Source organism: Meriones unguiculatus, chromosome 12 (genome assembly GCF_030254825.1).
Source record: "Meriones unguiculatus strain TT.TT164.6M chromosome 12, Bangor_MerUng_6.1, whole genome shotgun sequence".
NCBI lineage: Eukaryota > Metazoa > Chordata > Mammalia > Rodentia > Muridae > Meriones > Meriones unguiculatus.
Window position 1 is genome coordinate 90,179,582 of NC_083360.1, and position 15,471 is coordinate 90,195,052.

General features: G+C 49.7%; 1 protein-coding gene across 1 annotated transcript in view; it reads left to right on the plus strand.

Moving 5' to 3' along the window:
* Positions 1-15,471, plus strand: part of Trabd2b (TraB domain containing 2B) — a 202,804-nt gene that overhangs the window by 167,464 nt on the left and 19,869 nt on the right. The window contains exons 4-5 of the mRNA XM_060366166.1: positions 879-1,025; positions 6,895-7,069. Coding sequence (XP_060222149.1) covers positions 879-1,025; positions 6,895-7,069 — 322 coding nt within the window. The remainder of the gene's footprint in view (positions 1-878; positions 1,026-6,894; positions 7,070-15,471) is intronic.

A 15,471-nucleotide genomic window follows, 5' to 3' on the forward strand; every position in this document is an offset into this window, starting at 1 on the left:
TACGGCATTGTCCCATTGGCTGAAACAGGTCCAGCAATGGAATGGGTAGGATTGACAATTCCCTTGGTTGGCCAAAGAGTCTGGGATACCAGATCTTATGATATAGACTCCATATAAAGCCATGTGGGTAAATGAGCCTTCCATGCCCTGGGTCTCAGTTTCCCCATCTAAAATGGAAGTTGTTGGCCAGGTATGGTGGTCTGTGCCTATAATCCCAACACTTTGGAGGTAAGATAGGAATATTGTGAGTTTAAGGCAGCTGAGACTACATAATAGGAACCTGTCTCAGAAACTCCCCCAGAGTTTCTCAAATAAAAAAATAAAATAAAATGGGGAGGCTGAAGCAGATAGACTCTGAGGGCTTGTGTTCTGTGGGAGCCACGACCTCCAAATGCCATAAGCTACTTAGAAAGTGCCAGGGAGCCCCGGAAACATTCTGATTCCAGGGGGAAGGTGGCTTCTGAATAGCACTGCGAGTGATCCTGATGCCTAGAAACTGCATTCCTGGAGCCAGTAGCCCAGAGAACAGAGGAGCCATGGGACATGAGGGGATGGGTGGAGGATGGAGCTCCTGGGATCCAGCTCCTGAGGCCTTATGCACCTCGATATAGAACCAGACTTTTGTTCATTGCTTTGACCACCTTTGAGGTTGCTCTTGTTTATAAAATGAGTTTGCTTGTTCTAGAACACTTCTGAGCAAAGGAGAACAAAGGAGTCAAGAGGAAGACTCACCCCAAACTCCAAACTCAGATGGTTTGCAATGTCATATGCCTTGTACTTTATGCCTGTAGCCCCAAAATTCAGAGGGTACAAAGTTGGTCCCAGAAGCCAGCCAGTCCTTGAGCACAGCCCTGATGCCCTTCTCTTTCCTTGGCCAGGTACTGTTTGCCCTGAACCAGACGCTGCTGCAGCATGAAAGTGTGCGGGCTGGGAGCCTGCAGGCACCCTACACCACAGAGGACCTCATCAAACACTACAACTGCGGGGACCTCAATGCAGTGATCTTCAACCATGACACATCCCAGGTGAGGCCCTCCTCTCCTCCCGCCCTAATGGCTTCTGCATTGCCAACTGCAAAGACCTGGCTAGGCCCACACGAGCCCACTTGGCATTTATCCGATGCCTACTGTACAGTGGGCACAGACCAGTTTCTCTCCAGCTATAATAAACAGGCGCTGCTGTTGTCTCCTTTATAGTGGGGGGGGCACTGAAGCTCAGAGAAGGAAACAGACTTGCTCAGGGCTGTGCAGATTACTGCTAGATATCAAGAATAGCAACTTGAACCAGAAGGCCCAAGGAAGGGGAAGCATAGTTAATTTAATCGCGCCGTGGCCTTGATTCGATCCCAGGACCCTCTGCCTCGATTCAAATCCTAGAGTGAAGATAAGACAGGCTAGCAAGATCCCGCATAGGGCCCCAAAGGGTTGGCTTTGGTTTGACCCCGCTCAGACTTTACCATGACCTCAATGATCTCCAACAAATTCCAAGACACTCCATCCAGCCTTCAAGGCCAGCTGAGATATGCCCTCTGGTGGCCCTGTCACAGCTTGTACCCCACCCCCCACTCCAGGCCTGTGGAATTTACATCTTTACCTTACTAGCTCTAAGCCTTTGTCCAGGCTCTTCCTCCCCTGGACTCCTCCAACTTGATCATGATTCCATGTTGCCTACTCTGAAAAACCTCCCAGTGTCCTGGATGGAAGCAGCTGTCTCCTCAGACACCTGGTTCCCCCAGAGTTTCCCGTGTTGTGTATTTAGATGTTCATCCACTCAGAAAGCTTGGATTAGGAGGCCATATTCCTGTGCTGGACTCCTCTCTGCAGTCCCCATTTTCTCAGGGTAGAAGCCAATCTCTGCAGGAGCCTGTGTGTTCCTCCTGTTCTACCCCTGCTCCCAACCCCATCTCCTATATACACCCCGGAGCACAGTCCACCGTGTGATCTCCAGAACTACCCATATACTTCTGCCTTTCGCTGGCCATTTCCTCAACATAGATGCACTCTCCTCCATCTTCAGGGATTACCAGCTCCATAAGACTAGCCCCATCTACCCTGTCTGAACTGTGGCATGACCCCACACACATACACACACACACACAAAAAAAAAAAAAAAAAAAAAAACCCTCTCATTACTTCATTAAGTCCCACTTTCCTCTAACACAACATACTTTCATTAGAGACTACTTACTGCCTGGTCCTTTCCTCTGAATCACAAGCTCCATGAGGGCAGGATTTGCGTCTGTCATTAATTCATTTGTGCCCTCTGGCAAGAGCAGTCCCCAGCCTGAAGTAGGACTCTGTAAATACTTGCCAAATAAGTGAAATAGTTTGTAAATGGGGGGGGAGGGGCTCAGTGCACGAAGGGATATGGTGGGGAGCCAGAGAGCATAACCCTCTCACAAGGAGACGGGGAGACCCAGGAAATCATTGCTTCATACAGAGACCCTTGCTCTGTGGATAGAGGAGGTGCAGCTACGCACAGCCTACCGTTCATTTATGCGGGGCTGCAGCTGGGGGCTGGAGCAATGAGGAAAGATTCCTAAGAGGCCTCTGAAGAACCTACATTGGCCACAGACAAGGAGGAACGTTCCGGCAATGAGCACAATGTGCAAGTGAGCCAGAGGCCCAGAGGAGGAGCAATGGAGCGAGTTCTGGTTGGAGGCCAGCCAGGCTGGGACCACAATGTTCTGTCTGTGCCTGCCACCCAAACCCAGACACAGGCTCCCTGAGGGCAGGGATGAGCTGCTCATCCCTTGGTCCCCACTGCTCTGGAGACCACTTGGCGCCTGTGGCAGAGTGCTTGCCAGTGAGTGACTGTCACGTACAGTACTGTAGGTACATCATGTACTTAGAGAAACTTAGAAAATGGAAGAAGAAGCCAGGCCCTTGCTGTGGGAGGTTCCAGGTTTGAGGATTCTAGTCTCGAGGTGTAGGAGGCAGGAGAGGAACCTGACACCATGAACTGATGGGGATCTTCATAGTGCCTCACTTCTGGTGAGCCTCACCCTGAATCCACTAGGGGCAAGGTTTAGGAAGTGGTAGACAGGACAAGGCCTGTGGCTGACTAAGATGGACAATGGAGGCATGGGGTGAGCTTGGGAGATGTCAGTCCAGATTGCCTTTGAGTTTGTGCCCAGAAGCACTGCTGACCTCTAAAGGCAGTAGCCGTGTCTGCCAGCGGGGCAAGTGGTCCACCTAGATCTGAATGATAGTCCAGGCTGCATATGGGGTGCACAGGGAACCTGATCCAAGGTGCAGAAAAGCCACGGTCACAAGGCTTGAACTCTACCCCTGCACATCATGCTCTGTGGAGCTCCATCTTGCAGCCAGAGGCCTCAACGGTGTCAAGGGCTGAGGATCTAGAGGCTTTAGGGCTTGTGACCCTGGTGCAGTCGGGAAAGATGCGAGGCAGTCATAAAGTAGGAACTAAGTGTGTTAGTGGAGCGCCCCAGATGACAATGACAGCCCACAGCAGGGGCTGGTGGGTGTCTCCAGAGGGGGTGGTTTGCATAGCAGAGAACAAGAGAAAGGTGGGAACGCTGCTAAGGAGTGGGAACCCCTGAGAGTGTAAGTTGGGGAGCATTGAGGTCCGAAAGATGCCTCTGGCTGCAGTGGGGAGGATGATAAAGTAGCCTTTAGAGGCTAGGATAGACCAAGTCCGGTGCCTGAGGCCCAGAGTTCCTTATCTCCTAACTGTGTACCTCCCCACTCGACCATCCCTACCCTCAGCAATGATTTTTCCCTGTCTCTGCAGCTCTAGGCCACTGGTATTGTTAATGTCCATAATGAAAGGGCCGCAAAGAAGTCCATGGGAAGCCTATGGTTCCTAGCCCCTTGAGGGACACAGTAACCACATGTTTTATTCACATAGTAGACAGTAGAATGTTATTCCAAGTCAAGATAATTTTCAGGAGTGTATCAGTCTCCTCCAACCATAAACCTAGGCTGACCCAGTTGAACCAGACCACATAGTCACACTTCAGGGTCCCTCCGTGAACCCTGCTTCCCTCTCTGCCCTCTCCAACTACGTACCCCATAATTGTCTTACAAAAGTGGCTGACTCCTCTACTGGGCTGGGAATCTCATGGGATACAGTAGAGGGTGCTGGGGTGACTCCTAGTCTGGCACGGGGCAGAACCTAAGGAGGCTCTCAGAGGGCATCTGCTGGCTAGATGGAGATAGGGAGGAAAGGGGTAGCTGGGCATCATCAACAGACGTGGGCACTTGGCCATTCCTAGCCACAGGTCAGGGGAGCGTACCCAGAATCTCTCCCCCTATGACCTCACTCCAGCCTTGCCTAGCTCATCTCCTTGTCACCCCATCACACACCCATCTCTCCCAGGCTCTAGGGACATTTCATGATCTATTCAAAATGTTATCATATGCCCTGCACTTAAACTTGTCATGGGAGATTTAAGGCCCCAAACAAGTCTAATGACATCATTAATTTGCTTCTCCCCCAGCCCTGGCCCGAACCCAGGCCCCATCCTTGGCATGGGGCCAAAGCCCATCAGCGTGAGACACATAGAGAATGCTAGACAGTGGCTGGGAAGCCCAAGAGAAGCTGAATATTCAGCCCTACTTCTTCATGGTTTTGAAGTTTTACTCTTCCTCTTGTCCTCGTAAACAGTTTTAGTCCTCTGGGGAATCCTTATGCAGGTGTACCTTGTGGGCAGAAAGCATAGCAGGAAGGAAGGGTGCCTGTTCACAGGTCCCATGATCCACGGGAGAAGGAAGGGACATCTAACGACCATCTGTCACCTCTGTAGGCCACCCATCGATGGTAGCCTGTGACCTCATTCACGAAGGTGACAATGCAAGGTGAGGGGAATAACTCAGTTTTTCCACGGTGCCTTGCTGTGCTAGCATCTTTCAAAGCTGGTCCCACTGAGTCCATCAGTGAGTCATGTATGTCACCTGCAACCAAGGAGGAATGCAAGAGCCAGAGAGACCACATAACGTAGAGAGCACCAGGCAATAAAAAGAGATGGCAGCCCAGGCTGCACTGTGTGACTGCAGGACCTGCGCTCGCCCACCAACAATCTTCCTCAACTGTCACTTATCCTGCTCATCCAGCCGCCTGCTCACTGACCGAACAAACACTGATTTGTAGTAAACCTTGGCCTCCTCTCCTCTCCCATACCCCATAAATGGAGAGAAGCCTCTGAGAGGTGTGTTTCCAGAAATAGTCCATCTAGTCACAGCCTCTCTGTTCCCCAGCCTGACTCAAAAGTCTTTAGAGTCTCCTGTAACAGCATCAAGCCAAGGGTGACCTATTTCATCAGGGCTGCCAGTCATCCCTTCCAGTGCTGGGAGGGTAAGGACTCCATCCCTTTATGTGTCTGTCTGACAGGCAAGCAGTCTGTGGGTGCCAGCTCTGTACTGGCACGAGCAGGGCGGCTGCGTACATTGTACACATTGTGCACCGCTCACGTTGAGATAACCACGTCGTTGTTTCCTTCTTCATCCCAGGGCGGTGAGTCGGGCTTCTCTGACAAAGACAGTCCTGTGCTGCAGGTGTTCTAACCACCCATTACTTCCGCTGTTCCTTGGCCAGCATACAGAGGCAGATGTCCTGCCCTCCTCAGAGGCACTCAACGTTCAGTTTCTGTTGACTCTCCCATTTCTCTCAGAAAGAATCTTGACAACTTCACAGTGACTGTGTGCTTGAGTAAAAAGCCATAACTGGCTCTTCTGAGGAACCGAGATCTCTAGGAAATTGCTATCTCCAGGCCAGTCTCCCCTCATCTTTCAGTCAGGACCAGTATTTTGTGATTTGTGCTTGGGCAGGTGACAATGAGGGCAAGAGCTTGGAGGGTGTTATGACATGGGTGGAGTGGGAGGAAAGACGTTATTCACTGCTTTAATTTCCCCAGCAGCCACATGCACATGTTGGAGGAGATGGTGGAGAAGCCTGGACCTAACATCCAGGCCAGACAGATGAAATTATAAGAACACAGCAACCCAGAAGGGGCAATGCAATCTTATAGTCAAGGTTTGACTTTGACCCCTGATAGGCATCTTCCTTACAGCAGGCCCTGGAAACTTGGAATGGCATAACTTTTTCCTTGAACTTTGGAATCCCTCTGTCTACTTCAAGAGTACATCAGCAAAGCTGTTACCAGGCCTCAGGCTAGGTGTGGAAAGTGATACTGTAGTGAGGGTAAAGGACCCAGAAGTGTAAAGATAGAGAATCCTGGGAAGGTTATTCCACAAGCATCAGCCTGGAAGGATCAGTGATCCTAAAATAGTTTTCAAACAAATACAGAGATCTGGAAGTTTGAAGCTAGATGGGTAGATGGTGGCTCAGACATGAGAAAAGCCAAAAGTTCTGCAATACCCATCATCTCATTTATCCCCTCCCATCACATAAGTCCTTCCTGCAAACGAGAACCAGGGCTCAGCAAACTGGAGTAGCTTGTTCAGTACACCCAGCATCAGAATTGAATACAAAGCTTAAGTCACCCTAACCCAAAGCCCTATGGCCTTCTTGCCATACCTGTCATCTATACCCTCTTGCTGAACTGAGTTCCTGGTCCAAGTCATGCAGGGCTCAAGGATGAGGAAAGGACATAAGGAGCCAAGCACAGCCTCAACCTCTAGAGCGATACTAGGCAAGCCTGTGTGAGACTCTTAACACCAGGCCATATGGATGGGCTCCACCATGCACTGGCTATGGTTGCACATACCTCAGGATCCTCCCCTCTTGGGCTTGCTTCACATTTAAACCTGGAGCAATGTTCGTCTTTGAGGATCTGAGGGATAATGAGAAACTGGAAACAGAGCCAGTTATAGGGCTTCAGAAAGGTAGGTTGCCAGCCCTTCCTGGACTGTGCGTCTCATATCTGTCTTGCTCTATTACAACCTAAACATGGCTTCTGTCTTACCGTTGCAGCTACCAAACTTCATCAACACCACCCTCCCACCTCATGAGCAGGTGACAGCCCAGGAGATCGACAGCTACTTTCGCCAAGAGCTCATCTACAAGAGGAATGAGCGCATGGGGAGAAGGGTCATGGCACTGTTGCGGGAGAACCAGGACAAGATCTGCTTCTTCGCCTTTGGAGCAGGTTTGGCCCCAGCCTCTACTTGTCAAGGGATAAGCTGAGGCCCGGAGGAGGGCATGAAAGCCACATGGTACCAAATAGCAGAGCTAGAATCCCAGTGCTTTCTCCATCTTCTGGCCAAGTACTCTCTCGTAGCATCTTCCTTGGAGGAAAGCACCAGGGTAACTTTCATGGCCTCTTCAAGTGCCAGGTGGACATATGAAAACCCAAAACAATCCTCCTGTGTTCAACCCATCCTGAATCCACCCAACAACTTAAAAGCAGGGCTAATATCCACTTATGAGTGGGTATATACACCCTGTGTGTCTTTCTGCTTCTAGGATCAGAAGGAAGGAAAGGAAGACCTCCCCTATCAGTGGACTTGGGGAGGGGCATGCGTGGAGAAGGGGGAGAGAGGGATGGGAGGGGAGGAAGGAGGGAGATGCAGGGGGGATACAAAGCGAATAAAATGTAATTGATAAAAATTAAAAAATAAAAGAATAATTTAAAAAGCAGGGCTAATCATAAGGACCCTGTAGTCTCAGGAATAAGGGAAATAGACTTTGACAGCCCACAGATCCAATGGGGCCATGTGTCATGTCACCCAAGCTGGTATTTTCTCCAGGGTTCAATTTTCTCTCCTGTTAATGGAAAGGATAGCAGTTACCATTTGATGAATTAAATGTATCTGTGTTGTACAGTAGTTGTAAGGGTGAGTGGCATTTAACTAACCTGCCATGTAGCGGGAATCCAAACCGTCAGCTACAATCAACATCGTCACCACTATTTCACTATTACAATGAATTTAAGTATCACCACACAAGCAGCACAGGGCATTAGCTAAATGTTTCTGGGGCTCTTTCTTCTCCTGGGAAGGAAACTAAAGATGTCTACACAGGACTCCTTGGGGTCTATTCTTTCTCTGATCCTCTTTAGCCTTTCTGCTTTGCTTTCTCTGTGGTTGTCTCTACAGTGGCTGCGTTGGAGCCAGGATACTGTATATGAGTTCTGTGTTAGTCAACTTTTGCTCTGTGATTTACAATAACCTTTTCCTTCTTGCCACTTAAATTTATGAAACACATCTGTGTGTTGTGAAAATTACTTAAAGCTGGGTGTGATGATGTGCACCCATATTCTAAGTCCTCTGGACACAAAGGCAGGCATATCTCTAAGGCCATTCTGGTCTACCTAGCGAATTCAAGGCCAGCCAGGGATATGTAGTAAAACCCTGTCTCAAACAAACAAGATGGCATCTTATAGATGTACTCATCAGTCTGCTGCTCTACCCTTTCCTTCTATGGCCTTTATCCACACCCCTGAGTCCAAGCAGTCAGTCCAATCCACAAGGGTCCCTGTGGATATCTGGACTTTTTAATGGGGTTGTCCAGTGTCTATCTCTGTATCTCTCCTGCCCCCATTCAGCTCCAAGTATGTTAAGGGCAAGAGCCAGGAGTATATTTATTCAGGCCGTTCTTCCCCCTTCTAAATCTCCACTGAAGTGAGGCTCTTGGGAGGGGCTCAGACATGGATGCAGGCCCTCTGAAGACAGCTCATTAAGGCCACAGAAGCTGCGTAGGAAGAGCTCTGAACTCACACTGGCTCTGCCCTGACCCACCGTGGCCTCCAGCAAGTCTTCTCCCCTCTGGTGACCTCAATTCACTCACTTAGACAGGAGGAGATGGCTTTGGCTTGAACTGTCTTAGACTGCAGGCTATCTAGGATTCTGGCACAGTATAGGAGACAGGTGGGGTCCCACAAGGGATCTAGAGGGGCCTCCTGGAGGAACCCACAAGAGCAGAACCTATACTAATATGTGGGTATGGAAGTACCACTCTCCCTCTTGCAGGATATCTGAGCCAGGTAGCTATGAGGACCTGTGCAAGGAAATGTCCCCTCATCACCTCTCCTCTCACTTACCACACAGCTGCCTCTGGGCAGTGCATTCTGTACTAAGGGGCCCTAGCTGACTACTGAAGGGCAGCCACTGGAGCTACCTGTCTCCCTGGTTCTTCAGACTTGAAGGAGCCTCCAGATAGCACAGTCACTGAGGGAGGCCAGTGAGAGAGTAGGATGCCCCTTCAGAATGGGCCAAAGATGCAGGTGTGAGGTTATGCAGAGCCTAATGGTCTTTAGCACCAGCTCTCTCCTATAGCTGAGGAAGCTGAGAGCCTGAAAATGCAAAACACTGACCTTCCTGTGATGCTCCAAGACCACTGGGCACAATGATCCACTCAAACACCTTTTTAAAATAAAGAATCCTGGGGAAAAGGGGCTGGGGATAGAAGCAGAAAGGGATATCAAAGTCCTTACTTGTCAACATTAAAAAGTGGTAACTGTTTAACCTCACATCCATCCACTTTGCTTCTATGTGGGAAACAGTTTGGCATAATAGAAGAGATGAGGGAAGAGGTGCTGCCAAGCTCAAGGCAACTTTTATGGCCTTCTTAAAGCCTCATGAACGATGGCTGAGGCTGCCAAGACAGAAAGAGAGGGATTCCAAAAAGGTATGAAAGGAGTGATTAGAGCAAGGGGAGAGAGTTGGTCTTCGGGCAGAAAATGGTACCTCCTCAGCTAAAGTGAGTATGAACAGGTAGCTGATGGCTTCTAAACAAGTCTACTCTTTCATCTGGAAGGTGAAGTTGAGAAGGATGGCAAAGGGCTCTCGGTTTGAAGAGGGGAAAGCATTTGACATGAATGCAGGAGAGGATGACCACAAACTTGACCAGGACAGGAAGTTAGCGCAGATGTAATACTTGAGTTATTTATGATTGATTGCTAGCAGGTAAGGAGCACCAGCAAAGGAGAGCCTGACTGACCCATATTATCTGCTGAGGACCAAGATTGCAGCAGGTACCTGCCCCGCAATTGCTCTTTCTGCTGTCAATGAAGGCCCATATTCTGCCAAGTTACTGGTTGTTAAGATTTCTCTAGCAACACCCAACAGCTAGGATTTAAAGACAGACATTGTACCCAGCTGCCTCCTGAGTTTTACCTGCATGCTCCCTGCTCAGTGACCATCCGTGCATGGGAAATATGCCAGGACAAGGCCCATAGTTTCAAAATTGCTAGTACCTGGCAGATTTAATACAAAGATATGATGAGCCAAATCATAGAGAATTAAGTACATTCCATTCAGTTCCAGGGCATCTCGTGAGTGAGAGAGGGCTTAGTCCTGAGTACTAGTAGGAACTGTCAATGCTTTCCTTCGTTCTAGGGAACTAGATTTTCTCAGGATGTTTATTCATTCAGCCATCCAAAAATCTTGTAGTATTGTTTTCAATAATAAAATGCATGGTTCAGAAGTGGAAGATGCATGAGTCACCAGCATGTTGCATATGGTGGGAGGGACAGGTAACCTCTAGGGTCCATTCATTTCCAACTCTAGCAGTTGGAAGTTATCAGTTTCTGTGGCCCTAGATTTCTATAGTCTGAGTAAAACCTGAACTTCCGACACTCCACAATCCTTGGACTTGAGCATTTTATCGGTCTAATTACCTGGTTGCAATATCCTGGCTCTCTACTCTCATAGTGTTCCAACATCCCAGCATGGTTTGTTTCCATTGCTCTTGGAGACTTGGGAGTTGTATGAAGCCTTCCAGAACCTGGACATGCCTTTACACGGCAGCCACCAGCTGCCCCACAGGAAGGCAAAGTCCAGACAGAAGGCAGGCAGAGTCAGAGACACAAATGTGTTGCTCTCTGAGTATTGGAATCCAGAACACTCAGCCTTCAGGCTTCTGAATGTCATTTAGAACCACACTTACGGGCCTGAGACAGGAACACATTAGTGGTAAAGGTTTCAACTTGATGGAAAGGAGATATAAACCCACCATACTAGGCCGTGAGCACACTTTAGTTAAAGGCAACTGTGTTGGCTGAAATATATCTCAAAGATAAAGCATCTGCCTAGCATTAATCCAGTGCCACCAAAAATTAATGAATGAATGAATTAAGCAGCTGCTTCTTGTTGAAGGTACACTGTCCTGTTTGACAGTCCACTCATACAACCCCTATGCTCAGGGCCTCCTGTAAGGACAGAATATCCCTTCTGTTCCATTTGGCAGAAAGATAAGAGGAGGTGCACACGGGAAGCAAGAGAGCCTCAGAGTTCCAGTGAGGTGATGGTGATGACTCTTTGTGGTGGCCAGGCTCCCCAAAACATCATCCAGCTGCAGTTTGAGCCCTCCGTCCTAAGCCCCCACACTGCCCTGGAACTTCATTCTCACACTCTGCTCACACAGCACACTGTCATCTCTTAGTCCAAGTTGTGTCCCCAGAACTTAGAAGATGCTCAATCCTCACTGGCTGAGTGAATAAATGGATGAATGAATGTGATGACCCTGAGGTATGCAAGCAGAATTCCTATGTTACCCCCAAGAAATTTGATCCATAACCTAAGTCTCTGTCCCCACAGTAGGAATTAAGGGCTCTGGCAACATTGTATCTTCCTTTTGGAAAGTGAGACTACAGTAACAAATAAAGTTACCAGAACCCACTAGAAAGAGACTCCTAGTGCCCATTGATCTAACCACACAGTCTGAGGCAGGAGGCAGAAACTTAAAGCTAAGCCAGGTTTCTTGAAAGAGGAGCCAGCAAATGGTGAGAAAGAATTGTGGGTAAGCCACAGTAAAAGTTAAGTCAAGGCCATGAGGGTGAGAAATGAAAACAGCTTGGTGTCATGGAAACGGCTTGCCTTCTGAGGTATTCCTACAGTCTTCTCAGAGTTTTTCCCACTCCTTCTGTACAGTAAGGGACCCACAAGAAGCGAGGTATTAGGTTCCTTCCAGCCCCTGTGTCCCACATCCCATGCTTGTTGGCAGAGTCTGACTCAGAGTTTTCCTGGAGAAGGAGGGAGCTGGCTGAAAAGTCCCTTATGAAAGTCCAGAGGCCCTCCAGTTTGTCACATCATCCCCAGAGTCCTCAAGACAAGACCGAGCCTTCCCTGCATTTGCTCTTGCTTCTCTACTCACTGCCTTTGGAACAGAAACCTCTCAAAGCTGGCAGATGGTCCAAGGACAGCCAGAGTCTAGACTAAAGGCTGCAGTCCCCTCCCCCACAGCACCCATGTCTGTCCTGCTCCCCAAACACAAACATGAGGCTAAACCTTCCAGAGGCTCTGCAGAATTTCCAACAGTGCTAAAAAGAGCCCCGTCACCACACCACACATGCACCGAGAGGCTGGCATGCTGGCAATGGCTACCAGAGCCAGAGACATTCCCATTCACTCCAGAGCTTCCTGGCAGGCAAAGGAGTGCCCCCTCTGGTTTGTGCCTGGTTAGCATTCCTTTGAACAGGACGAGCCAATAGGAACCGTGTGCCATGTCCCCCAGCTTGTTGCCAGGGTTGTGCTTTTGGTAGAAGATCTGAGGATCCCAGCTATAGGCTCAGCACTCTTGCTGGGCAGTACCAAGAAAGCAAGAGGAGAAGCTGGCAAACTGGCATGTGGCCTTTGCAGAAAGGCTGTGAGAGACCCTGGATTTCTCCTGAGAAGCAGTTCTGGGCTAGGCAGTAGCTTGCCTTCTCCCAGCCTCAGAGACCCCTTGACAACTGCCGTAGGAGTCAGTGAGTAACACATGAATGGTCCAGTACCAGACACAGCTTAAGTGACCTTGTAACCTTGTGCAGCCACTACTACCCCAGGACCCCTGGTTCCTCAGAACCTGTAGTACTGTAAGGACAACGCTCTTTTCACCCCAGACAAGGGGCTAGAGAAACTCTGTGGGGCTGCATGGAAATCTAAGAACCAAGATAAGTGTTAAGTAACTGTAAGGCTCAGGATAGTGTCTTAGTTAGGGTTCCATTGCTGTGAAGAGATACCATGACCATGGCAACTCTTATAAAGGACAACATTTAGTTGGAGCTGGCTTACAGTCTCAGAGGTTTAGTCCATTATCATCATGGAGGGAAGCATGGCAGAAGCACGCAAGCAGGCACGGTGCTGGAGAAGGAGCTGAGAGTTCCACATCTTGACCCCTAGGCAGCAGAAGGACACTTTGTCCCTGTATGTAGCTTGAGGAGACCTCAAAGCCCGCCCTACAGTGACACACTTCCTCCAACAAGACCACCCTTCCTTAATTGTGCCACTCTCTATGAGCCAAGCATTCAAACACATGAGTCTACAGGAGCCATAGCTATTCAAGCCACCAAAAGCAGCATGAGCCTCTATCCCTGAATAGCTCTCTAGACAACATGAGGCCCTGGACCCTGGGATACTGAACCTCAGGAAAGAGCCTGGTATTATAAAGAGTGATTGTCTCAGCCAAGGCTGGGACCTGCCATCATGAAGCCCATCATGAATCCCACTCTAACTAGCCTGAACTGACCCAGCAGTGGGTATCTGCACCAGAAGGAGAAGAGCCATCTCTGACTCATCTTGGCCTCCCACAGCATAGCATGCATCTAGTATGTATTAGGTGACTGTAATGGTTTTTAGATAAAGTATGGCGGTCACCAAGTCCTCAGGACAAGCTAGCCAAAGGCTCTGGGGCATCTATCTCACCCTGAGTTACCCTGAGTCACCCTGGAAATGACAGGTGCCAGCAGAGACATGGCCTCCTGACCTTGGAGCAGAATGTTAATTTTGAATGCGTCTGATCCAAATGACCTAGAAGCTCAAACTCCGGGTTTTAGAACCAAGTGGATGGCTTGGTGAAGGGAGAGGCGATTTCTAAGAAGAAATTCATACTCACTGACATCCTGAGGAAGGTGCCCACTTAACAGCTGTCAGGTAGTGGCAGAGGCCCCAGGGCACGGGCTGCTCTGAACAGGAGCTGCCCAAGAACCCAGAGGTTGGGCACCGGCTGGGCTGCCACCTCCACAAGTCCTTGTTACAGACACCGCCAAGCCATGCCTAGATGTAGATCCAGCTCTGCCTTTAGTGTATGACGTGGGCAAGTTGCACTGTTGGGAAGCTGAACGAGAGAATGAATCAAAGCATTTGTCACATTTCCCCTGCTAGAGATGGGGCAGGCCCCTCCTGGTGTTTGTGTCCATTATTGCCCTATTGATGGCAGGGCAGAGTAGTCTTCCATCCATCGCTATTTCATTTTTTATGCTTGGCATCCCGGAAACTGCCACACAGGAGCACAGAGAAAAGACTACCAAAGAAAGGGGACTGCAGTTCTACCCAGGCATCATCAACTCCTGAGAATATCTGTGTTTCCCTTGTCACACCTCAGGATGTGAAGAGCTCCCTCCAAGGCAGTCAGACATTTGCCGGGGAAAGTGTTTTCTGGTCCCACCTAAAGTCTACCCTCTTCTTGTCCTGCAGCAGTCAGAATTCCGAAGCTTGCTCCCTCCTTCCACAGTCCTCACAGGGCCCACCTTCTCTTTCACTTTATACTCTACTGCAGGACCACTCACCGTTGGCACCAGGACGCTGATGTCTCTCCTCTCTTCCTACACTCCCTAGTGCCACGCCCTCACAGCTACCCTCCCCATCCTCCCTCCCTCTTCATTCCCTGGTCACTGTGCCCCTTCATCATAGCCCTGCATGCCTATCTCTCTCTTCAATAGTAGAGCCCACAGTGTGTCTCTGATCCTGGCATGAGGCTGTCTCCACAGGCGGTGTCAAGCCAGGCCCCAGTGAACTGAGAAGGCTCACTCAGCCTTGTGCTGGGTGACTGAAGAGCAGGAGGGGAGGCCCAGGCCAGCCAGTTTCCCTCCACACAGTTATGGATGGACTAAAAGCCCTGGTGCCCCTCCTTATCCGTCCCTCCTGTCACACTTCCTAGGGAAAACAAACACGGCTATGGCTCGATATCCGGCCGGAGGCCCTGGCAGTGAGATTCGCGTTTGAAAGTTTCCCTTGCATTAATTTCAGACGGAACATAAATACGGACTTGGGATGCCTCTTCCAGGAGGAGAAAACTGGAAACCCACGTGCTCACTGGAGAGAAAACATGTGTGCTGGCCGAAGGCACCCGAGTTACTCTGGAGCCCGTGCGGGGGGAACATCTGGTTCTCTCTTCCTCCGCCACCCAGCCCCCACCGCAGTCTTGAAACTGCCCTGTTAATTGGCGCATTGTTCATGCTGAGCACTTGACACACTTTCCTCTCCAATCTGCTGAACCTTGGAAGGTACACACGTTTCTGACCATTTCCTGCCCCCGACCATGATCTTGGCGTCTCTGCAGCTGCCAAGTACTTTAGAGTGGGCGTGACAGAGCTTGCCGTGAACTGGGACAGTTCTGGGGAAAAGCCCAAAAAGCCTTGCCTCTTACCAGCTGTGTGACCTTAGGAAATTCCTGTTCCCCTTGCTGAGCCTCGGTTTCCTCATCTATAAAGTGGGAGCACCTTCAAGGGCTACTTCGAGGATGAAATGGAGCAGCATGGGCTGGAGGCTTGCTAAATGTATTTAGTTCACCCCGACAGGTGGGAAGGCCCAGGAGGCAGGTGGTACAACCCTATATGGGGAAGCTGAGACA